Genomic DNA, 26,057 nt, shown 5'->3' on the forward strand with positions numbered 1-26,057 from the left:
TTCTATTCTATTCTATTCTATTCTATTCTATTCTATTCTATTCTATTCTATTCCATTCTATTCTATTCTACAGGTATTTCTTAGTGGCCTGCCAGGATTTTTAATTGATCATTGTGATTTTTTCCTTGACTAAGCTCTGCAGGGCTAGTGTAAACAAAATGGTAAAATATGAGTATTGTTTTTAGTTTAGGGTTGTCTTGTTTCTTTTTTTAATTTAAAAGATGATAATCTGTATAAAATTTTAAAACTATAAAGAAGATATACTGTTTGAAAAACTATTACTATGACCCACTGTGACTGATATTTAAAAATAAGGAATGAAAATGTTTATCTGTCTATACTCTAACATTGTATTTTCAAAGTTTCTAAGACTGTGATAATCTCTGACCACATAATGAAATAAAAACTGCTTTTCTCTGAAAGAGCTAGATGAAGTGAAACAATTTAATGCAATATGGATAACATACAAAATATTACAAACAGTTTGTAAATTATTGGAATTAATGTAAACCTCAAAATTCATTATATTTTGTTCCTGTGAATATTTTCAACAGATCTTCAGCATTTTAATCATTATGTTCCTGAATAGTTGCAGCTGTTTGTCAGTCCAAAGTAAGAAGGAGAAGGAGGAGGTGGTGGTCATAGTGATGGTTTTGGAAAGATTAACAAATTGTTCAATGCCAAAATGAATTTTAAAAAATCTGGAGGGTTATAACTTCTTGTGATTTTTATTATGTCATATATTAATGAGTATTCAATATATCTTATGTTTGCTAATGAGTGAGAAATATGTTGTATTTCCTTGTTGTATATTATTAGATTATCGTAATTGTTGCTTTTAAAAAAAATAATGTACCATATTCTTCTATTTAGATTTTGGAATGTTTTGCCACTTGAATCAATCAGTGTTTGAACCTAAGGATAAAGGGAGAATCTGGTTTTGTTTTATGCATTTCTAAAATTTAGTATTTATTAAGATGCAGACTTTGTTTTAGATTATACTATGGATGGTAAAGTGTTGTTGCTGTGCAAAGGTCAAAATATTAAATTCATTTCTTGCTGTTCCCAAGAAGTGAAGTCTTATAGACTAAGTATAGTTTCATATTCACCAGAAGATAAATTGCTCTGTTTTTCCTCTAAAAGTTTCTAAAAATAGAATGTTCTGAAGCTCCTATGAACAAAAGAATTCTGAAGCTCTACCTCTGCTATTCTCTGCTTTATCTGTATTTGGCTGTTTTGCCTGAAGAACTCCATCTTTTAATATTCTAACGTGTATTTTCCTATGTCTCTTATAAGGATAATTTTTTCCAATTGCTCAGTTCTTGTAACAGCATTTTCTCTAATAGGGATTTTTAAGAAGTGGAAGTACAAAGTTTAAAAATATATTTTAAAGATATACTTCTTGCAAATCAAGCATCTAAACTTTTATTAGCTCTTGTTAATTCCAAAACATTACTAGACAAACCTACATTGTACATATTTAAAATAATGTTGAAGGAAAAGTCTTCATCATGGTTCAGTCCAAGCCGGGAATGAACAACATGGTGACTGCTTTAGAAAGAAGGTTACAGTTTATTGAAAAGGAGAGCCAGACAGAAAGATGGCTCTGGAAGAAAAGAAAGAGAGCACATGTAGGGGGTGGGTTTTTATACCCTCTGGGACTCTTGAGGTTGTTTCCTGTTCCTGTTTGAGGCTTTGTATTTCCTGTGTCATGTACTTTGACCTGAGTCTGAGTATGCCCCTTTGGCATCTGTGGATTAATCCTATTATGTCCTTTCTTAGAGTTTGGGTGTAGATTTTAGGTGTCTTTGTCTTCTTAATCTTCTAGTTGGAGGATTCCAACCTTCCTGAATGGATTATTAATCTGCATTTCTACAGAGCTGGTTTCTGCTTGGGGGAGGGAGACTTGGGACTATTAAGAAAAACTGGGCATGCTTTTCTGCCTCTTTAAGATCCTTTGAGGAAATACAACATTCTGCCCTTTTAATATTTCCTTCTCTGGGGGGGGGGTTGACTTCCCACAATAAATAATATTTATTTGAATTCTACAGAGCAGGGGTGTCAAACCCGCAACATCATGTGACGTGTTGCGACATATTGCGACTTTTTAGCCATTGCTAGCAATGGGGTGGGCGCGGTTTCGCTATGATGCATCCTGCCCGTGGGCTGGCAGTTTGACACCCCTGCAATATAGAGCATAGACAGCTAATTATCTAGCATATAAATCATACTCAATTAAAATAAAATATTTAATTTATATTGCAGCCTTTCTGCCCAATAGGTAGTTTCTGTTGAGTTACAATTGCTTTGCAATGTTTATGGGCATGTATAAATACACAGACCCACATCCACACAAACACAAACAGAATAGCTGCTAGGTTCTCTTATTAGTCCTTTTAACTCATTCTCCCTCTCACACACACAGACACATATCACTAAAATTTGGCATCAAAAAGGAGTTTTAAAAAATTGGCAAAGCAAATGAACCCATTCTCTGTTTAATTTACAAATTCTTACATTTTTCATGTATGCACCTTGAGCATTATGTCCTTTGAGCAGTCTCTCCTTTGCTTCTGGTTCTTGTCATGCCTATGAAAGTGGGATGTTAACGGAAAATAGTAGAAAGAGGAAGACAGCCTTTCACCGCTGTTTCTAGGGCTTTCAGTGGAGCTCATTTTCAGGAAAATTACAGAGATACAGGAAGAATAATTAGATTTTCTTTCCTTCCTTCTCCACCATGTCTCTCAGAAAAGTCTTCCATGAAGTATTGTATTGTAACTTTTTGATATCAACGTGGGCGAATGAGATGGGGGCTGCAATATGCAGATTATTGAAACTTCCCATTTGTGACCATATAATTTATCTGCTCTGGCATAGTACTTATAGCCATATATAAATGAGGAAAAAAGCAAGATTGATAGATGAACTATCATTAGAATTGATCATTTTAAATTGTAAAAGCAGACCAAAAGTAGAGTAATATTATAGATGTAAAATTGTACATCTAACCCAAGATGAAACAAGCAGATTTCTTATTCAAACCAAATCCTTTATTATACCCAATGACTTTATGTACTGTACGTACAATTCAGTAACAATATTATAGGAGTGGAAGGTGAATGAGATAAAGTTAGCTGAACAATTTACACAAAAAAGAGAGGAGAAAGGAGGAGAAAGTTAATACAATGGGTAAGAACTGGAATACCAAACTATATATATAGAGAGAGAAAATTGAAGTATATACCAAGCTATATTGTGGTAAAACACTCTAATATAGTATTTAAATAGTAATATATTAAATTTTTAGCTAATTCAAGATGTGCTGATAAAATGCAGAGATATACAATACAGTAATAAAGTTCTACCTGGATACTTCAGGCATAGTTAATGATGCTTACTTAATACCTAATAGTTTATTATAATCATAATTTAGGGTTATATTAAATGAGGAAATAGAGAAAGAGAAGGGAAAGAAAAATAAAATTGTCCAAGAACACCAAGCTATCAGGTTGAGTTTGAATTTGGTTGTTGCTTAGTTTTAATTATTGCAGTGATAAATTTAGCTGTCATGTTGGTGATGTCACGATTTAAGCCTGAAAGGATGTAGTGGCTATAGAAATTATCAGTTCTCCCTAGCACTGACAATAAAAGAAAGGGGAGTTGAAAAGTTGCCTCATAGATCTTTGTGGAAGTTATAGTAAATAAGAATATTGTGGACTACTTTAGTTCTCCAGATTCACAAGACCTTGAACATTGGGGTACAAAGATGTAGTCATAGCAGCCATATAGAAACAATAATGGGAGCCTAGTCCTAAAAAATCCTTTCTTGAACTTAAAGGAAGTGAGAATGTCCCAAGAAGCTTGCAGATTCTTAGGAACTTGTATCTAATAGAATTCTAAAGCTCTGAGAAAGGAAACTGATTTCAGATTGATATTCAGCATCACTCAATCTTTGCAGCACTAGCTTTTTGTCCAAAACATAATTGCATAGAAGAGAATTTACTATTCTCATAACTGATTCAATACACTTGTAACATCCTGCAAGAAAGGTGTTCCTGATAGGTATGATCTCTTCAGCCTTCCCCAGGGCCCAATTTTATTCTTATAAAATTTCTCTTGAGTGTTCTGGAAAGAATTTCACAGGGCATCTGGAGTAGCTGAAAAAGGTTCTATTATCTTTCCAACATTGGCTTTCTATTTAGGTAATAAATGCTGTTTACAATGTTGATCAGCATTGATCTGCAACTGAAGAATATTCCACTGTTTAGAACTGTAAAGATAGGATGGGTAAATGCCAAGTTCTGCCTCTCTAATTCATTTTACCAGCATTTGGGTCCTGACAAGATAAATTCTGTTGATTTAAGAACTCATGTACTTGGACACCATCTTGCTTGAAGTTTGTCAGTACTTTGACACAGAACCAAGATTTGGTACATGCTACACTACTGACCGGCTAAAAGAACAACATTTTTTTTACTAAATTTTGGTAAGTTCTAAACCCAAATATAATGTGAGATTGGTAGAAATAGCTGCAACATAATGGAAGGTTTATTCTAAATGTAGACATGCAAAAAATGTGGACATACAGTACTGTAATATGAAACATATTTTGGAAAAGTTAGCCAATCAGGATATATGTATGCTTATAATTAGAGGAGACTGCAAATATTCTGATTTTGGCACAATTCATATTTCCAAAATAAATTTCTTTTGCTTTATTCTCAAAAATACTGCACGAACATAACTTTAGCAATTTCTACATATTCTTTTTTTAAATATGTGATTCATCCTCAAAAGACTGTCAACATTTGAAAGAAAATATTTGTAAGTAGTAGGATAAAAAGGAATCATTCAGAGTTTGCTGAGTTAGAATAAATTAGACCATGGGGAGGCATATGAAGATTTCTGAGATACTTATTTTTGTTTCAGTTTGAATAAGTAACCACATTATGATAGCTAACCCCAAATCTAATATAATAGATAAAATTTCCTAGAAAAGAAACAGACTAGTTCAAAATATAGCTTTAGCACTTAGCAATAGCACTTAGACTTATATACCTCTGCACAGTACCTTACAGCACTCTCTGAGTGGTTTAGAAATGTCAGCATATTATCCCCAATAATCTGGGTCTTCATTTTACTGGCCTTGGAAGGATGGAAGGCTGAGTCAAACTTGAGCTGTTCAGGATCGAACTCCTGGCTGTGGACAGAGTCAGCCTGTAATACTGCATTCTAACCACTGTACCACCACGCAACTAAACTCTATATATTACATTATAGTTACTTGATATATTGTGTCATTAAGTTACAGTGGACTCTTAGCAGTCACATACTGGAAACAGATTTTCCCATGGTGATCTATCCCTTTTCTGGAATTTTCAGGTTTTCCAATAGAACACTCATCACCACTATAACTGTGTCTGTCCACCTTCCTGCTGGTTGTTCTCTTTATTTCTACCTTTCCCAGCCTAGAGCCTTCACTAGAAAACCATGTCTTTACACAATGTGTGTCTGAATTTGAATATGATCATTTGTGCCTTGAGTGAAAACTCTGGATTGATTTGCTCAATGATTCATTTGTTATCACTATCCATAATATTCTTAGAAATCTTCTCCAACCCCAAAGTTCAAAAGTGGCAATACTTTTCCTATCCTGCTTCCAATTTTTGCTTCCATCAAATGTCACAGAGAACGCCATGATTCTATCTTTGTAGGTATAGACACAACCAACATTTAAATATCTTTTTCAAGGCCTTCCTATGATGCATTTCAAGTGCTAGTCTGTGGCATATTCATTGCTTGCTTGTTCCCTTACTGTTGATGGTTGATTCTAAAAAGCAGAAGCTATCCACCACTTCAAAATTTTCATTATCAGTCCCAGGGCTGGTTGGTTCTTCTGCCTGTTGTCATTAGTTTGGTCCTCTTTAAATTCAACCTTAGTCCCATTTTTTTTGGTGTGCTCCTTGATTTTAAATCCTTTCTATTTTTAACTATCAGAGTTGATCGGTGATTAATAACCAACTATCATCATTGCACAGTTTATGGATACTTCTTCCTCCACTTAAGTCACACTCATCTTCTTCCTATCTAGCTTCTCTTAATATATATTCAGCATATAGGTTGAATAAATGAGGAGAGAGCATGCAGCCTTGTCAACCTGGAGCCAACCTGTTTCATAAAGTTCTGTCTATATTATAGTTTCCTGACTTGTATATAATTTTTTCATGAGGACAATGAGATTTCCATTTTTTATGAGCATTTTCCACAGCTTGATGTGATCAACATAACCAAAGACCTTCCTATAATCAATGAAGCACATTCTAAATTATTTGTGGTATTTTGGGCTATCTCAATTATCCAGCGTGCATCAGCATAATGTCTGATGTTCCTTGGCCTTTTCTAAAGCCAGCTTGAACATCTGGCATGTCTTTTTCCATATAGTGCTCTAATCTGTATTAGATGAGCCTAAGCATTATTTGTGCTAGCATGTGAAATTAAGGATATTGTACAATACTTTGCACACTCTGCTAAGCCTCCTTTTTTGGTATTAGTATATAGATTGACCCCTTCCAATTGGTTGGCCACTATGTCATTCTCCAAATATGGTGGCATAGGTTAGTTAAGAGCTTTTACTGATTCTTCTTCTGTTAGTTTGCCAAATTTCTGTGGTTATTCTATCAGTTCCCATAGCCTTCAGACTTGGTAGTCAAAAGCATGGTGATCTAACTTCATCTTGTAGTACTAGAGATTCTTATAAGTAGGGAATATTTTTAAAGAAATCTTGGCTGTTGACATCTTACTGTACAGTATTTCAGTACGTTCCTTCTACTTTTGTTTAATTTCTTTTGAATCTGTTGCTATCTGTCCATTGATATTTTTAGCATACCACTTCAAGGTTGGAACTGCTACTGAGTTCAGAGATCTTTTGAAAGACATTCCTTGTTTTTCCATATCTGTTTCCATTTTCAGCGTCTTTACACATGTTATTGAAATTCTGCTTCTTGTCTCTACTAACAAGTCTCGGTAATTCTTTGTTAAATTTCTTTCTGAGATTTTGGTCTTTCTGGGCTTTGGCCTCTCTTCTTGGCAATTTCTTTGGCTTGTTTTGACTCATTTTTTACTTTCTTCTGTTTCTTCATTTCTGGCAGTCTCTTTTCACATTAATCCTTAAAGAAGTCATTCTTCAAATTCTTTCCACTGTTCCTCTCATTTTCTATCAGAACCTCAAAACAATTCCTAATTCATCCTTGAAAATGGTGAGTATATATGTTCAAGATCATCTCGTACAAATTTATTTCCTTCTCCTTTAGTTTAACTTGGAATTTGCATATGAGCAGTTTGGGATCTGTTCTACAGTCAGCACCTGGCCATGTTTTTAATGCTATCACTGAGTTACTTTATTTAGTAACAACATAATCAATTTCATTTCCATATATTCCATCTGGTAATGTTCATGTATTGAGGTATTATTTTGGTTGTTTGAAGCCAGTGTTAGCTTGAAGAATTCATTGGAGTGGCAGAAATAAGATAAATTGGTCTCCTGCTTCATTTTAGCTTCCTAAATCATACGATCCAATTATGTTTTCCTCTTTCGTATTGGCAATTTTGGCATTCCAGTCTCCAATCACAAGCAGCACATTTTGCTTGCATCTTCTGTCGGTTTCAAATTGAACGTGATCATAAAATACAGCACCTTCCTATTCTTCTGCATTGGCAGTTGGAACATAAATTTGAATGATCACCATACACAACGTCCAGTGCGCTCCCACAGAGAGGGCCTCCTCAGGGTGCCTCCGATCAAAGAATGTCAATTGGTGGCCCCCAGGGGGAGGGCGTTCTCTGTGGGCGCGCCAGACCTGTGGAACCGCTTGCCGGTTGAGCTCCGGATGGCTCCCGACCTGCGCTCCTTCCGGCGGGATCTAAAAACTTATTTATTTGAGCAATCTGGCCTGGTCTGATGGGTTTGGGGTTGGATTTAAATAAGTTTTAACACATTTTTAGTATTGTATTATTGGGCATAATTATTTAATTTTTTTAATCTCTTTTTTAACTTTTGTATTTACATTTTGATATTTATTGCCCTGTACACCGCCCTGAGTCCTTCAGGAGAAGGGCGGTATAAAAATTTAATAAATAAATAAATAAATAAAATAAATCTCATCAATATTATTTGGTTATTGATTGAATTGTAGCCAAGTATTGTTCTTACTATTCTTATTGTAACTACAGTTATAAAAGCAACGCCATTCCTTCTTTGTTTTTCATGTCCTGAATAATAAACAGTTTGATCGGACTGAAGATGTACAATTTCAATCCATGTCAATTCTCTAATGTCTAAGATGTCAATTTGTAGTCATTTCACTTAATCTTTCACTCTGTTAAACTTTCCTATGTTCTTGCTTCTTGCATTCCACGTTCTTTCTATAATTCTGTCTTTGTAGCTTTGGATCTTCTTTACCTGTACAATATGGCAACATCAGCAATTAGACATCCTGTATAGGTTTTAATTCTAGCCATGTCAAAACTCCATTAGTACTCTAAAAGATTCTGAGCTCTTCAATAGCATATTGAGTGCCATCTGACCTGAGGGGCCTATCACCCAGCACTATATTGTCGTCACTTTATATTTTTTTATTCCATGTGGTTTTCTTGGTAAAAATGCAGGAGTGGTTGCAGTATGGATTGCTGCCTTACTATTGCTACTAAAGTGATCGTTTGGTTCCTATATCCTACACAGGTAGTCCTTGCTTAGTGACTGCTTCATAGTTTGCAGTTACAACTGTGATGAAAAAGTAACTTTGCAGCCAATCCTTACATTTATAACCTTCACAGATCTGTGAAGGAAAGGAAAGCTAACATAAGATTGTAAGCATAGTCATGGTTTCACTTAATGACTGCCTTACTTAACAAGTGAATTGTCAGTCCCAATTGTGGTTGCTCATTGAGGACTACTTATCTATCATCTGGTTCCAATATCACTGCTGCTGAATAGAGATGCACTTTAGCTGTGGGATGACTTTCATACCTTTAGCTGTCACTGTATACTGTATACTCTTGGCATACAGTTCTGATGTTCTTTACTTATCCCTCCTAGGAATACCCCCAACCACAATGAGGAGGTACCACTGGACTTTATGAGGGAACATAATAGATTTTTTAAAAATGTAAAATACTGCCATTTCGGACTCTCATTTCTTCACATTATAACCTGTGGAAAACTAGGGTTTTTTTCTAACCGATCTAGAAGATATTAACAGAAAAACAGAATAAGGGACCTTGGACGTCTTCTAGTCCAACCTGCTACCCAGGCAGAAAGCCCAATACCATTTCAGACAATAGTTGCCCAATCTCTTCTTAAAAATCTACAGTGTTGGAGCACCTACAACATCTGGAGACTAGTCATTCCACTGATTAACTGTCAGGAAAGTTCTCCTCAGTTCTAGGTTGCTTCTCTCCTTCATTAGTTTCCATCCATTGTTTCTTGTCCTGCCTTCAGGTGCTTTGGAGAATAGCTTGACTCCCTCTTCTTTGTGGCAACCTCTGAGATATTGGAACACTGCTATCATGTCACCCCTAGTCTTTTTCCCCCCCATTAAACTAGACATACCCAATTCCAGCAACCGTTCTTCGTATGTTTTAGCCTCCAATTCCCTAATTACCTTTGTTGGTCTTCTTTGTACTCTTGAGTATCTACATCCTTTTTATATTATGGTGATCAAAAGTGGATGAAATATTGCAAGTGTGGTCTTACCAAGGCATTATAAAGTGGTACTAACATTTCATGTGATCTTGATTTTATCCCTCTGTTAATGCAGCCTATGTATTACTTCTTTCTTGAGTGCGATTTAGAAAATGCAAAATATGTGGTGTCACCCATAGTGGTGAAATTACTCAAACAAAACCAAGCATGGCTAAATAATGTGACTTGTATAAGAAAAATTCATGGACATGCTTAATTTCAAATCCGTTGTTATTTATTTTAAACTGCTTTACTGCAAAAATGATTATATCAAATTGTTTGTGTTCAAGATTAAATAGCGTGGGTTAGAAATCCCATGCTTATCCAAAATCACCCCCATGAAGGCACACAAGCTGGGTGAGTTTATCTGCTGGGAAGGCTGTATTGCTTTGAAATTACATGATTGTAAATTATACAAAACCCTCAATATTCTGTGCTGCCAGCTTGTAATGTTACTTTTTCCTCTCTTGCAGATGAGGTCAGCCAGTCTCATGGTATCAGATCTGTCACAACTCACAAGAAAGAAGCCTGGTAAGTGTTCACATTTATGACAGTGACTTAGCTTAGCATTTTAACATTCTGTGGACCAGTTTAGTTTTCACTTGCATTGGAACATTAAGCTTAATTTAATGTTGTGCAAAATGAAATGTATAAACTCACCCATATAATTCTTCGGGGAAAATTCCACAGCCTGTCTTTGAATTGAGGCATAATTAAGCCAGATACATGTACATTTTAGATAAATGGATAACATACAACATGCTTACTACTTGAGGATTGATCCTGAGTACATTTATTTGGGAATTGTGAAAAAAGTGTAAAATTGTGGAAGACTGCCAGAAAAAAAAATGGATACGTTTAGAGCTGGTTTAATATCATCCTTTAACCATTTAAGTAGTATGTTGCTTCATATTTTAATAGTCCTTGCTGCTATATCAATAATGTAGGAGAAATGTGGCTGTGAAACTAAACAAGAGTTTCAGTCTCCCCTATCATTAACCATTCTGGCTGAGACTGCTGGGGGTATTTTGGTAAATCCAAAAGCCATGATTTCAGCATCCCTTTTCTATATGCTCAGCAAATAATATGTACGCATACTCTCTCATGTGGACATATGTGCTGTAGAATAGAATAGAATAATAACTTTATTGTCACTTTGAATGGACACTAATTGGCATACATTAAAATGAAATTTTATTGCATTCAGCTCTCAAAGGCTCACTATCTCCGATATACACTATGTAAATATGACAAAAACAAATAAATAAATACAGAGTTATGCATATACCTACATATATTATATGACACAGAGAAATGACACAGTCTAGTTTGGATTATGTATACATGTGCATGGCAAGAAAAATGAATCTTGCGAGTTTACCAGACAGCATAGGGGACAAAGCTATTACAGAATCGGCTTGTCCTGTTAAGAAATACTTTAAAACCTCCTCCCAGAGGGGAGCAATAGGAAGAGACCGTAAAGTGGATGTGTGGGGTCTCTAACAATGCTTTGAGCTTTAAGCACACACAGACACAGACACACATAAAGAATCTACCATCCAAAAGTGAGCAAGGAATTTAAAAGAAATGGATGCAATGATGCAAATTTACAGAATATTGAATGAGGAAGCAATTGCCAATACTGAATGAGGAATCAGTTGCCAAGAGGCCAGAGAATATGAGAACTAATTTTTATGCATGTTAAAAACACACAAAAACCCCTATTAACTTTTTCATGTTTTGAAAGATTGTCATTTGAGTTGTCTTGGTTCAATAATTGTTGCCTTACAATGCACCATTTCACCCAATGGAAGGTTACAAACAAAGACAAGTTTTCACAGTGTAAAGATAGTTCCTTGGGGATTGTTATTAATTGTTTCTTTTTAAACTGGCATTGGACTTAGAACAATTATTCTTTAATAGTCACATAGACTAATAAAAATTGTCTTGCGATAGTTTAATTTATAGTTTTTAACTGACCTGCCTTGACTGTTCTTTTCAGCAACAAGACAGAAGACTGTTTAAAATTCAGGAAAGGCTGTTGTAAAGCAGATACTAACAGATCCGTGGATCAAACAAGCACGAATGTCTTGTGGGATTGCTCTATACTGGAGACAATGGGTAGTGTCTCCAGGGAGGAAAGCACTTTAGAAAAACTTTCTGGTTTGAAGGACTCAATGAACTCTAAGGAAGCTGAATGGAGAAATCCTTGTAACCCAAAGGAATTCACTTCTGCAATGGAATCCAAACTCATAACAATGCTTCAGGTGAATACTAAGGATTTAGGAAGGGAGACCGAGCACTTACACTCTCAGGCTTCACCACCACTTGTTGGAATGCAGACTGTTAGTGAAGATGAAAGATACCACAGCAGTGAACCAAAGCATGTAGACACCTTCAGCAAAGAACACTTAAACAAAAGTCAAGTGCTGGAGAAAAAAGACTTTCACAGATTTGACTGGATTTCTGGGCACAGAGAAGGGCATGGGGCGCTCCCCCAAAACATGAGTAAATCACCAGATGTAGAAACAAACCTATCTATTAAGGGACAGTCTGCGCGAGAAGCTTCTTTGTTGGCTTTGCCAGTGTTCAGAAAAATGCTAAATCCCCACTTAAATAAAGCAAACAGTGTAGAGTGTGTGTTCTCTCCCTGGAAGGGACAGGCAGTGGATTCTGATATAGATGAAATAAGTTCTGCTAATCCAACTGACTGGACGTTAGAGAAATCAGGACTTCAGACAGCTATGGATCTTGTCCATAAACATGGTTGGACTGTTACTGATAAAGACACTAGGGAACATGTTCCCCTGAAATCTGTGGACTCTCCTTCCTGTAGCACTTTTGATGAAACAAGACCTTATACGTGCAATGTCCTTTTGGAGGACCAAGAAAAAGACAGTGTTGGCCAGGAAGGGGATCCAGCTGTTTACACGTGCATTGAGTGTAGCATCTATTTTAAGATGAAAGAACATTTGATGGATCATATGCTTCAGCATAACAGAGGATTGAAGCTGGATCAGGACAGAGAAGACACTAGAGGTCTGGATCAGTTGGCCTGTAATGAGTGTGGATGGGTTTTTGGGGACATTGACTCTCTAGACCAGCACAGGAGGCTTCATCAGCAATCAAGGGAAAGAATCATTGAAGAAATTCAGAAGCTTAATGAATTATCAGATGAAGGGCGAGATGCCAGGCTACAATGCCCAAAATGTGTGTTTGGAACCAATTCTTCTAAAGTGTTTGTTCAGCATGCAAAAATGCATGTTAGGGAGAGGAAAAACCAAGGTTTGAAGAATGTGTTTGGCAGTTCTGTTTGCAGTGAACCACAGAACAGCTCTATGCACAATGTCTATAAACATTTCAGGCCAAATGAACATATATCTCAAGTTGCACACAATGCACACAGTAGAAGCAAAAAGCTTAGCATTTGCACGCTTTGCAGCTTCCCTGCACCAAATGAAAATGTTTTAAAAGAACACATGAAATATGCTCATTCCCACCTGCCATGGAACACAGAGACTTTGGAAGAAGACATGAACCAGCCTGGGACTAGTAGGGATGACTATAGCCCTAGCAAGTCAGGAAGATTTTTGGAAAGTGATTATTTGAGCAAAACAGACAGACACTTTCCACAACACCACTGTGACACTATGCCCCACTACAACTCTTTCCTTGACTGCACAGCAGGTCATCCAAAACTTCATAAAACTAATGGCACTAATACAAAGGACATCCCAATGCCAGGATTTCGGGCTAGGAAACGAGCTCCTTATAACTCTTCACAGAATGTCTTGGCAATGTCCTCTCTTACCTCATCAAAAGCTTATTCTCCATATGCCTTGAACCAAATGACAAATAAAAGCACAATTCTGCCACTTGAGGCTGAGAGAGAGAGTTTCCAAAGCCATTCAGGTGGGTTAGAGGAACAACCATGCAAGTGGTTATCTATAAACAATAGGACAACTGAAGAAGAATCCCCTTTGAGGACAGAAATAGAATTAGCACAGAAGAGATACTTTAAACCTTTTGTTATTCCTCAACCTGCCTTGGAACTCAAAAGGACTTTTGCAGGCACTTTGAAGGCAATGGATTGTACAAACCTATCAGCAGGACAGCAACAGCAGTTACATCAAATGGTTCCTATTGTTCTTGTTGAGGAAATTAATATTTGTCCCCAAAAGAGGAAGAAACCGAAGACGAAGAATCTGAGAAAAAAGTTGTCACCTGCAAGACACTTTGGAATGGAGGAATCTCTTCCTTTAGGTGCATTTCTGTTAGATTCCTCTCTAGAAGGATCTCTTGAACTGGATGATCTTCTGGGTACAGATTCTACAATACTGAAAAATGAGGAGAGAAAATGCCCTTACTGTCCTGATAGATTCCACAATGGGATTGGTCTAGCTAATCACGTGCGGGGCCACCTGAATAGGGTGGGTGTCAGCTACAATGTCCGTCACTTCATCTCTGCAGAAGAAGTGAAAGCTATTGAGCAAAAATTTTCCTTCCAAAAGAAGAAGAAAAAAGGTAGTATGTATTCATTTTGTATTTTTTCAGTGTTTCTATATATTTTTTTAAAAATTTCCTTGAAGATGGGTATGTATGCTCTCCAATTTTCTTTCCCGAAAACATTTTTACGATATCTTTGTAATAGCTGGATATTATTACGTTATGATCTAATAGGAGTATAAATGGCCTCTCAGTTTTATTATATGACACTGATTATTATTTTGTTTTTCATAGTTGCAAACTTTGATCCAAGTACGTTCAGTTTAATGAGATGTGAATTCTGTGGAGCTGGCTTTGACACACGTGCAGGGTTGTCCAGCCATGCCAGGGCCCACCTGCGGGATTTTGGCATCACTAACTGGGAGCTTACCATTTCACCAATTAATATCTTGAAGGAGCTACTAGCCAATTCATCTGAACACCCCATGCTGCAGTATGTGATGGAAACAGATCCCTCATCTCCAAATGAAGAAAGAGAGATGCTTGGGTTTGGGCCCTGCAAAACCACAATCCCCATATCTGATTACAGCATTTCACAATCAACTTTTTCCCCTTTCCCTTCTTCCTGGGGTGATGAGACCATGCAGGCTTTCAGACATGGTAAGCACCTTTTAAACTGTATGTGTATCCAGGAAACAATGCCAATGTAATTTAAATATTCTACCTTCTCTAGTTTCCTTGATAATAGCACGGTATAAATGGTGGTGTTTGCTAAAAAGGTATGAATAAGCTGAAGTGGACTGGGTTTTAAAGGTCCATTGAGGAGGCCCATAGAAAGCTGATTTATAACGGGGGGGGGGGGCATTTGTTTTCACTAGTATGTCTCTCATTGGAGGGGGGGAAAGGAGCAAATGACAAAATATATGTCATGATGCAAACATGTTATTACATACAGAAGCACTGCAAGAATGTAGTTCACCTTGTGACACCATGAAATATTTATTATACAGGCATCTTCCTAATTTCAGCTTAACTTAGCCTGTACCTTGCTTTAGAGCTAGAGTTTTGAAGAAAAGGAAAAAAAGGAGAAAATAAAGAAATTGAACAGGAAGAATTGGACTTTAGGGAAAAATGTTTAAAAGTATATGGGTGCTTCCGGATTAAGTGCTTTCAACAGATAGACCTAAAGTGTGCCTTTTTTTTTTCCTTTCATAACAGTGATGTGGGGTTTTGTTTGCTTGTGGTTTTTTGGTTGTTTTTTTGGGATAAGCAAGAGAATGAAGAAATGGGAAGAAAGCACAAATATGTTTTCCCCCCCCCCCTGATTTTAATCTCCTTTATTCCATGGAAAAGATTTCAATAAAATACTTCAGAAGTATGACACAATGGACAAAAATCTAAGAACTCAACATAAATCTAAACTATAATATGCTGGTTTGAAACATATTGCATTAGATTTTACCAGGAGATATCACACTACCAGGGAGTTTGTTTTTTAAAAAAAAAGCAAAATAAATTAATGTAATAAATGATTGAGGCCAACAGTAGAGACCAAATCATCTCATGGTTGGACTATTGTATGCACTTTACACGAGGCTAACCTTGAAGACATTCAGTGATTTCAGCTGGTGCAGTGTGTGGTGGTGTGGGCCCAAAGAATAGCCCATGTAACACCACTGCCCCGCTTGCTGCATTCGCCGCCAGTCTGCTTCCAGTGCAACTCAAGGTGTTGGTAATCACCTTTAAAATCCTTCATGGCATGGGTCCAGCCTACCTGAGTGACCATCTCATCCCACTGGGTTTGGCTCATCTCACCCATGCCGGCAGAGGAAGCATGCTGCCAGCCCCATCAGCCCAATTATTCCAGCTGGTATGGTCCAGGAGAAAGGCCTTCTCAGGTGTTGCATGTGCCCTCTGAAACATCTTGTCCCATGGTGTGAGGTCAGCCCCTGACCTTTCATAAGGAACTGAAGACCTGGTTGTGCCAGTTGGCTTGCAGCCTCAATGGGAGATCATCACAGTGGAGGTGGTTGATCAATTGACAGCAGATCCCACCTTCCCCCCATCGTGACCCCCCTCCTCATCTGTAATTGGATCATAACATTTATGGGTATATATTTATATGTGTGTACGTGTGTGTGCATGTATAAATTACACTGTATATGATATGCAGTGTATTTCCTCTGAAGCCTCTGTTCAGGGACTTGCTTTCTCCTCTTGACTTTTGATCTAGAGGCTGAGCGATCCATTTGTCTTCCCCATTCAGCCTCAGAATGCTGGAAATGAAGCAAACTTCAACAGTAAAATTCATATATTTATACCAAAAATACTAACAAAATAAATATCACGTAAATTTCAAATGCTAAGATTTCTGTTTACTGCTGAATATTAGCAGTGTGAGTTTGGAATGCTATGGGAAATGCATATAGGCACATAATGCCTACTTTTGCTTTAGAAGAGAACAGTACAAATGTGATGAAGGCATCAATTTGTAACATGACCAATAACACATCCTCATTATATGGAAAATAACCAAGCCAGGGTATCTTTAATTAGCTTGAGATTATTGTTGGGAAAAAGCAGTTTAAAGAGATGATGGTGAGACAGTTTCGGTCTGTGAAATGCTGAACCACATTCACACTATAATAAATCAGTAGGTAACTTTTCAAAGCGGCATAGCTAGAATTATCTGAATAACAAGCATTGATGTCATAATGCAATCCTTATTAATTTTCTTCCTAATACTTAAGCAATCAATTTTAACCTTAATAGTGTTGTTAAATCATGCTTTTATGGGATGTTATGAGATGGATATTCAAGCAACATATGAAATATGGATGATAAAGATGAGATGATGATGATGATAACGATTTCAGGAAAAGCTGTGTTAGACTTATTTTTGCAGGAAAGTAAAAACATTAATTAAAGAAAGCTTCCTTGATAAAATTAATATGGAGACATAATCATCTAATGCCAACTAGAGCCCTATACTGGGTGGAAAAAAAGATGCCAGATGGTCAATCTGGCCTTAGGAAAGGCCGAAGAGTAGGAGACATTATTGCTGATGCATGCTGGATAATTGAGAAAGCCAAAGAATACAAAAAAGAAGTCAGTGTATGCCTCATCAATTAGAGAAAAGCCTTTGATTGTGTTGATCATGTCAAGTTGTGGAAAGTGCTGAGAAAAGCTTGGAACTCCAGAAAATCTCATGTCCTCTGAAACAGTGTATAGGTCAGGAAGCCACAATATGGACAGAACTTGATGAAAGAGACTGGCTTCAGATCAGCAAGGGAGTGCAACAAGGCTGCATGCTCTCTTCTTATTTATTCAACCTATATGCCAAATATAAAGGGAATCTGGATTGGAAGAAGATGAGCATGGTTTTAAATTGGAGGAAGAAAAATGTACACTATACTGATGACGCTATTCTGATAGCTAAAAATGCAAAGGGTCTGCAGTTCCCAGTACTAAGAGTGAAAAAATGGACTAAAATTAAAGAAGACCAAACTAATGACAAGAAGTAGAACAATCAGCCTTAGAATTTACAATGAAGATATCAAAGTGGAGGATAGACAGAACATAAAAAGCAATTTAGGATTAACCATCAACATAAAAGAATAAGCAGTCAAGAAATATGCTGCAGTAGCACTCGGTAGAATAGCTACAAAGGCCTTGGAAAAGGTACTCAAGTGCTGTGATGTGTCTGTACCTATGAAGATCAAAATTTTGCAGGCCGTAGTATTCCCTGTGACACTCTGTAGAAGCTAAAGATAGACTTTAAAGAAGCAAGATGGGAAAAGAATTAATGACTTGGAGAAGACTCCTGAGAATGGTACAAATGATGAGGCTCAAATTATCCTACTTCTGACATATTTATTTATTTATTTATTTATTTATTTGTTTTTATAAACCGCCCTTCTCCCGAGGGACTCGGGGCGGTGTACAGAATAGGGTAGGCATACAGAATGAACAATAGTGAAAAACAAACAATAGCAAAATACAAACTGGGACCCCAATTAGAGCTATCAGGCCAGGCCGGACTGCTGGAACAGGTAAGTTTTTAATTCGCGCCGGAAGGTGCGGAGATCAGGGGCCATCCGGATTTCGGTTGGCAAGCTGTTCCAGAGGGCTGGCGCACCCACTGAGAATGCCCTCCCCCTGGGGGCCACCAGCCGACATTCCTTGAGCGGTGGCACCCTGAGGAGGCCTTCTCTGTGGGAGCGCACAGGACGGTGGGGTGCTGACATTGGCAGAAGGTGCTCCCGTAGGTAGTCCGGACCCATGCCATGTAGGGCTTTGTATGTCATTGTTAGCACCTTGAACTTCACACGGAAGGCAACTGGAAGCCAGTGCAGCGCACGGAGGAGAGGTGTGATATGGGAGTATCGGGAGGCTCCCAAGAGTGTCCGTGCCGCTGCACTTTGCACCAGTTGAAGCTTCCGAGTGGATCTCAAGGGCAGCCCCAAGTAGAGAGCGTTACAGTAGTCTAGGCGAGAGGTCACAAGAGCATGGGTGACTGTACGTAAGGCATCCAGGTCCAGATAAGGCCGTAATTGGCGAACTAGTCGAACCCGGGAGAAGGCCCCCTTGGTCACAGCTCCTATGTGATCTTCCAGGGAGAGCTGCGAGTCAAGGAGGACACCCAGGTTGCGGGCCCTATCAACAGGGGGTAGTAACTTGTCCCCGATGTTAAGGGATGGGATGTTCTGAGTATCCTGGCTTGCCGGTATGTACAGCCATTCAGTCTTGTCCGGGTTCAGTTGAAGCCTGTTCCTCCCCATCCATTCCCGGACCGCTTTCAGGCAGCGGGACATCACGTCGAGGGCATCACTGATGTTGTTTGGAGTTGAGATGAAAAGCTGGGTGTCATCAGCATACTGATGGTACCCTACTCCAAAGCTGCGAATGATCTCGCCCAGCGGTTTCATGTAGATGTTGAACAGGAGAGGCGAGAGGACCGACCCCTGAGGGACTCCGCAAGCGAGAGGCCTCGGGGTCGACCTCTGTCCCCCTGCCAACACCGACTGCGAGCGACCCTGGAGAAAGGAGGAGAACCAACGCAGAACCGTGCCTCCCACTCCCAGTCCCCTGAGGCGTCGCAGCAAGATACCATGGTCGATGGTATCGAAAGCCGCCGAGAGGTCTAATAAGACTAGGACAGAGGAATGGCCCCTGTCCCGGGCTCTCCAGAGATCATTTATCAGAGCGACCAATGCCGTCTCCGTGCTGTAGCCCGGCCTGAAGCCCGATTGGTACGGGTCTAGATAAACCGCTTCATCCAGGATCTGAGGGAGTTGGTGCGCCACCACGCTCTCAACAACCTTCGCAAGGAAGCGAAGATTGGAGACTGGACGAAAGTTATTCAATGAGGATGGGTCCAAGGTGGGCTTCTTGAGGAGAGGTCTCACCACCGCCTCCTTCAAGGTGGTGGGGAAGTGACCCTCACTCAGAGAAGCGGAGATGACCGCCAGGAACCAGCCTCGTGTCCCCTCTCGAGCTGCATATGCCAGCCAGGAAGGGCACGGGTCCAGTAAGCATGTGGAGGAGCTCAACCTCCTCATAATCCTGTCCACTTCCTTCGGAGTCACAGGATCAAATTCCTCCCAGGTGACGTCGACAAGACTGTCCATGCCTTGTTCTTCCAACTCAGCCCAGTTGGAGTCCAGGCCGGTTCGGATCCGAGCAATTTTATCCAGCAGATATTGGCCGAATTCCTCGGCTCGACCCTGCAAGGGTTCCTCCCTCACCTCTTGGTTCAGTAGGGAGCGAGTCACCCTGAACAAGGCAGCCGGGCGATTATCTGCGGACGCGATGAGGGTGGAAAAGTAGTTGGATTTTGCCACCCTTATCGCAGCGAGATAAGACCTGGTGAGGATTCTTAATCGCAATCGGTCGGATTCGGATCGACTGGATCTCCAACGGCTCTCTAGGCCCCGTCTCCGACGCTTCATTTCCCGGAGCTCCGTGGTGAACCATGGGGCTCGTTGGGATCTGCGCCGGGTCAGAGGCCGCATGGGTGCAACTCGGTCCAGAGCCTCCGTGGCTGCCTTCTCCCAGGCTTCCACTAAGGCATCCGCCGAGCTGTGAGCAGGGAGTGCATGTGCGTCCCCAAGCGCTGCCTGGAACCTATCAGGGTCCATTAGGCGCCTGGGGCGGTACCATCTGGTTGGCACCGCGCACCCACGGCGGGGGGTGGCAAAGGGGAAGTCTAGCCGCACGAGGTGATGATCGGTCCATGACAGGGGCATAACAGTCGTGGCACCCCCACCGATATCATCGCGCCACCGTCCAGACAAGAACACTAAGTCTGGGGTGTGGCCTCTCTCATGAGTCGGTCCAGAAATTATTTGCGACAGGTCCATGGCCGCCATGGAAGCCATGAACTCCCGAGCCAGGTCGGACGATCCTCCCAGGGACGGTAGGTTAAAGTCGCCCAAGACCATGAGTCTTGGGAATTCAACCACCAACCCTGAGAGGACATCGAGTAGCTCGGGCAGGGCTGCCGCTGCACGATTAGGTGGTAGGTATGCCAGCAGCAGGCCCAACTGCGCCCCCGGGCCGTATCTCAGTAGGAGAGACTCACACCCGACCATCTGAGGGACGGTGATCTCTCGTGGGCTAAGGGATTCCCTGATGCAAATATTTCTTGAAAAGACTATAATTCTGGGAAAGTTGAAAGGAAAAAGGACAACCAGTAGCAAGGTGGTTGGATTCAGATACACTGGCAATGAATATACTATTGAGAGTCTTGAAAGAATAGGTTAGGGATAGATTGTCACGGAGAAGATTTATATGGTTGTTAGGAGTCAAAAAGAACTTGGAAACACATAATCAATAAAATGGAAGTTGGTTATATGTTCCAAGTATTCAAAGAATTCTATTATTTTTCTAATGCATTTAAGTTAACAGTGAGATGACCAAACCAGTTAATGCAGTCTAGATTTGTTCAGAATATAAACAAACTGGCATAATTTTCCACTGTTAATGTATAGGAGTGGGGGCACAATGGCTCAGTAGTTAAAGATGCTGAGTTTGTCAGTTGGAAACCTGATACCCCGGATTCGAGACCAGAGCACCGCACAACAGGGTTACTTGCCCCAGCTCCTGGCCATTCAGCAGTTTGAAAGCACGCAAAAGCGAGTAGATAAATAGGTATCATTTTGGTGGGAAAGTAACAACGTTCCGTGATCCTTTGGCATATAGTGTTAACACCACTTTATAATGCCTTGGTAAGACCACACTTGGAATATTGCATCCAGTTTTAGTCACCACGATGTAAAAAAAGATGTTGAGACTCTAGAAAGAGTACAGAGAAGAGCAACAAAGATGATAAGGGATTGGAGGCTAAAACATATAGAGAACAGTTGCAGGAATTGGGTATGTCTAGTTTAATGGAGAAAAAAAAGACTAGGGGTGACATGACAGCAGTGTTCCAATATCTCAGAGGTTGCCATAAAGAGGAGGGAGTGAAGCTATTCTCCAAAGCACCTGAAGGCAGGACAAGAAGCAACGGATGGAAACTAATCAAAGAGAGAAACAGCAACCTACAACAGTTAGAACAATTAATCAGTGGAATGACTTGTCTCCAGAAGTTGTAGGTGCTCCAACACTGGAGATTTTTAAGAAGAGACTGCATAGACATTTGTCTGAAATGGTATTGGGCTTTCTGCCTGAGCAGGGGGTTGGACTAGAAGATCTCCAAGGTCCCTCCCAACTCTGTTATTCTGTTATAGTGATGCTGGCTGCAAGACCACAGAAATGTTTTCAGACAACGTGGCTTCCTCGGCTAAGAAACAGAGATGAGCATTTACCCCTAGAGCTGGACACGACTGGACAGGGGAAACCTTTACCTTAATGTATAGGAAAAGAGAACTGAAAAATGATGAAATGTGAGAGGAACGAATCACTGCAGTTACAGTTTTTATTAATTCAGGGAAGAAGTATTGAAGAATTTAGAAGTGTCAATATCACAATGATATAGAAAAATAATCCCAATGGTTGTGGTTTCTGCTGTTCTCTGTGATGGAAGGCACGCACAGAATATTTAATTCTTTAAAATATGATCTTGTTCAGTATTCAGTTGCAAAAGTTCTCAGTGAAGGAATATGTAGCCTTTCACATCTGGAGGACATAAGATTTAATCAGAGTTGAGTCATCTGTGCCATGGGTATGGACTTCACCTTGGGGTGGGTACCATGTTCCAGAGGTGGGAGCCACTGTAGAAAAGCCTCTTTTGAACTCTGCCAATCAGAATTCCTTGATCGACAGCACTAGAGCTTAATAGGCTTGCAAAATTACAGCAAACCACCCCCCAAAACAGAAATTCCAGCTGATAAAGTGGCAAATTGAACATAAGAGCTTTGTTATATTAAATCAAGGGACTATTAATCCTTTATTCTGTTTCCCACAACAGGAAACTTATTGAGAGAACATATAAGGAGTACCATTATCAGTTTTATCCCCCAGGAGAAGGTTAGGCATTCCACATCCACCAGACCATTTTTTTTAAAAATTAAAAATTAATTAATAACAACAACAAACAACAACAACAATATAAGTTGGAAGGGACCTTACAAACTACCAGTTTTAATATATCAATAATTTAAATATAGACTGTTCACCATTTTGGATTAATCAAAACATAAAAATAATATTATAGTCTATTGAATAATTTTTAATTCTTTAATTGCATTTACATGGGAATAAATCTCATCTAATTAGGAATTCTTGATGAATGTAAGATTGTAATACAATAATCTAATCTACCTTTCTTGCATACAAAAGTCAATTGTATCGTGTCTTTTCTGAAGCAAGAGCCTGTGAATTTCATAGGACTTATTTCTTGGTAAATGGGTATAGAATAATATGCTAGAGCTGTAATGTTTCTATGAATATGTATTAAAAAAAACAGAGTACCTGCTATTTTGAAAAAGTGAAGAAAGCATTGAAGAGCTTACAACTTCAATAAATACTTTACCGGAAGAAAAGAGACTGTGATTAGTAGGAAAAAAATTAGGCAAAAGAGCCGTTTTGTCATGACTCAGTTCAAGTTATATCTCTCTACCTGTCAACCAGCAGAAAGATTAATCAGCATACATTTGGGGCCACATTACTATTCTGGTTCTCTCAATTCTGATGTGCAGTTGATGGACTATTCCTCATTTACCATGGAGAAAAGTTTGCCCAGTCGCCAACTGGCAGAAAACCATCCATTTACAGAACTGTGATGAATGGTAATTTTGACAGGTACAGTACTTAGTCTATCAGGTTTAGCCATTTGTCAGACTTTCAGGCCAGGAATCAGATCGAGTCTTGGTACATGCTGAGGAGAATTTGGTTTGAAAGACAATTTCATTAGGTTTCATGCTATAGTATCTTTTCTATTAAATAAAATGCAACGAACCCCAGGTAAAAATGAAGGTCATGACACATGTCTTAGGGAGAGCATTTCATAATAAGGTAATAAGCATTTCATAATAACGTAATAAGTTCCTGCTCAGGTAGCCATGTTGACAATGTGTGCTGTAGTACATAAGATATGTGTGCTGTAGTACAAAAGAACCATTTTATAGTTTGGATTTAGATGTTTGATTAAAAAAAATCTTTTGAAAGAAGTAACTATTTTGTGGCATTGAAATATTTTTTCCCCTCAAATCAGTATTGGCTCCTGATAGCATCATTGATACGTCTTGTAGGGTGTTTTTTTAGTAATTTTTCAGAATTTCCATTGCATTCTTTCTCAGCATTTCCAAGCAAATGCCTCTTTCAAAATATATGTACTTTAAAAGTTTAGTAATTCCAGAATTCATTTATATCTGTGATAAATTATTTTTATGAAATTCTTCATCTCTTTTTATAGTTCTGAAAGCAGTCTGACCTTAGGATACAATAAGTACTGAATGAATGAAATTCTAGGTGTTTGTTAATTTCATAAAAGCTGTGATTTAGACACACTATCTGTTCATAAAGATGTATCAATTGTGTTGATGATGCTATATTCTTTAGGGTAGAATCTGAAAATCATTTTCGTTTAAGAGTTCAGCTAAACTGATTAATTTATCCAAATCCTCCAGCATTATAGAGAGCTTAAATTGTGATTAGTTGGTCTGCTGGAACAGTAAGCTGAATTTCCCTATCCTTATATGGATTTCGACAAATCGGTAGTTTAGTGCTAGAACGGTTCCCCTTGAATCTCTAGCTTGGTTGTTAGAAAAAATCCTGGGTTGCTCCCGATCTATGGACATTTCTAACTCTTCCAGAGCTGGCTTTTCTAGGTTGGCTCGGCGCTCGATTACTTCGGCTGATCTCTCTCAGCTGGAGTTTTCGGCGCTCCACCGTCCCGTCTCGCTGCCGCCCTGCATGTGCAGGACCCAAGATGGCGGCCTCCACCCTCTCGCAGCCCAAGGCGACAAAAGCGGTGGCGGCGGCGCGGCCCCGAGACGAGGAAGAGGGTGCGGGGCCGCCTTCGGAGGCCGGTAAGACCCTGGAAAGTAACAAAAGGGGAAACTCGGCTTGTCCAGTAGAAAGGCCGAGCTCGGCGTGACAGCTAGATGTCGCTTCCCTCTCTGGATCCCCCTTTTCCCGGCCTCCGGAGCAGCCCGGGCTGCTCCAGAAGAGATCGCGCGCTGGATGCTCCCTGGAGGAGGTGTCGGATGGGGTTGAGTGACAAGTAGCTGCGCCCCGATTCTCCTCGCCTGCCCGATCGCAGGCCAGGATCTCTTTTCTGTCAAGGCCTCGGTTCCCCAGTCTTTTAACGATAACAGTGGTCAGCATTCATTCATCCGCCTTTCCTTCAAAGCTTGCAGCACCCGCAGCCACTGGCCAGCGCCTGTCGCGGCTGATCCCTGCCTCCAATATGGGGAAACCTGGCATTTGGGAGAAGAGTTCGTTTTATAAAGCATCTTTGTCCTTGGGGGGAGGGGGGAGGCTGGTGAGGAGAATCTACACTCAATTGTTACTATTTCCTAATTGTGTCAGTTCTAAACACGAGCGGCCTCCATGTTAACGTATAGTTGTCGTCTGATGGATTTGGAAAATCTTTTTTAAAATTTAGAGTTTATTAACTTATCTAGCTAAAAACCTAAAGGCACATGAAATTGACTGGTTACACTGTGAAGAAATATATATGATGTTGGTATTATGATTATGGAAAAAATTGCTTCATGTGTCCGAGTTTCCAAACAGCTTACACTCCAGAATGATTGATTCTGTCTTTAAAGCTAACTGTAATTGAAGATAAAATAATACAACAAAGTAATTATATTTTGATGTACTAATTAGTTTCCTGAGTTTATAAAATATAATTATCTCTGATGTGTAGTGAAAATTGAATCAGTTTTACTTAATAGAAGATCCCTAAACTTACTATTGTATGTCAATATTCTTTGTAATTTGAGTATATGTATTACCCAGAAGTTATTTTAAAGTATGTTTTATTAAGTACACTCCTACCCTGCTTTTGCTCCACAGAGCTCAGGGTAGGCTAAATTGTTTAACAGCAGACCTATGAAATAAAATAGGTTGAGGTAGCAAAGATCCAAGGTCACTCAATGATCTTTATGGCTGAGTGGAGATTTGGTCCCAATATACCAAGCTAACTCTTCGCTTTAATAGAATTGGGGTTCATGCACAGTTCTGATTGAAAGTTTGCCCCCTCCATTATGGAGAAACATTGCCTTTGTAACTTTTTCCCAACATCTTTTTTCAAATTATTTTATTTTGGAAATTGGTAATTTTGCCAGTTACAAATTACAACTTTTTGTAAGTTGTGTAATTGGCATATTGACCTTCAGTTAATGATTTCAGTTAACTTGATTTTATTGTTACAATTTTTCTTCTACTGTGCACTTAATTTTTACATGCTTAACAAAAT

General features: G+C 39.3%; 1 protein-coding gene across 2 annotated transcripts in view; it reads left to right on the forward strand.

Annotated features, from left to right (window-relative positions):
- The window catches only part of WIZ (WIZ zinc finger), a 74,325-nt gene that overhangs the window by 32,822 nt on the left and 15,446 nt on the right, over positions 1-26,057 (forward strand). The window contains exons 3-5 of one of the 2 annotated variants that reach the window (XM_081315866.1): positions 10,213-10,270; positions 11,742-14,266; positions 14,480-14,845. In XM_081315866.1, the coding sequence (XP_081171992.1) occupies positions 10,213-10,270; positions 11,742-14,266; positions 14,480-14,845 (2,949 nt within the window). The remainder of the gene's footprint in view (positions 1-10,212; positions 10,271-11,741; positions 14,267-14,479; positions 14,846-26,057) is intronic. The other variant, XM_081315867.1, reaches the window with a different exon arrangement.

The sequence above is a fragment of the Vipera berus genome (assembly GCF_964194415.1).
Source record: "Vipera berus genome assembly, chromosome: 2".
In the NCBI taxonomy this organism is placed as follows: Eukaryota; Metazoa; Chordata; class Lepidosauria; order Squamata; family Viperidae; genus Vipera; species Vipera berus.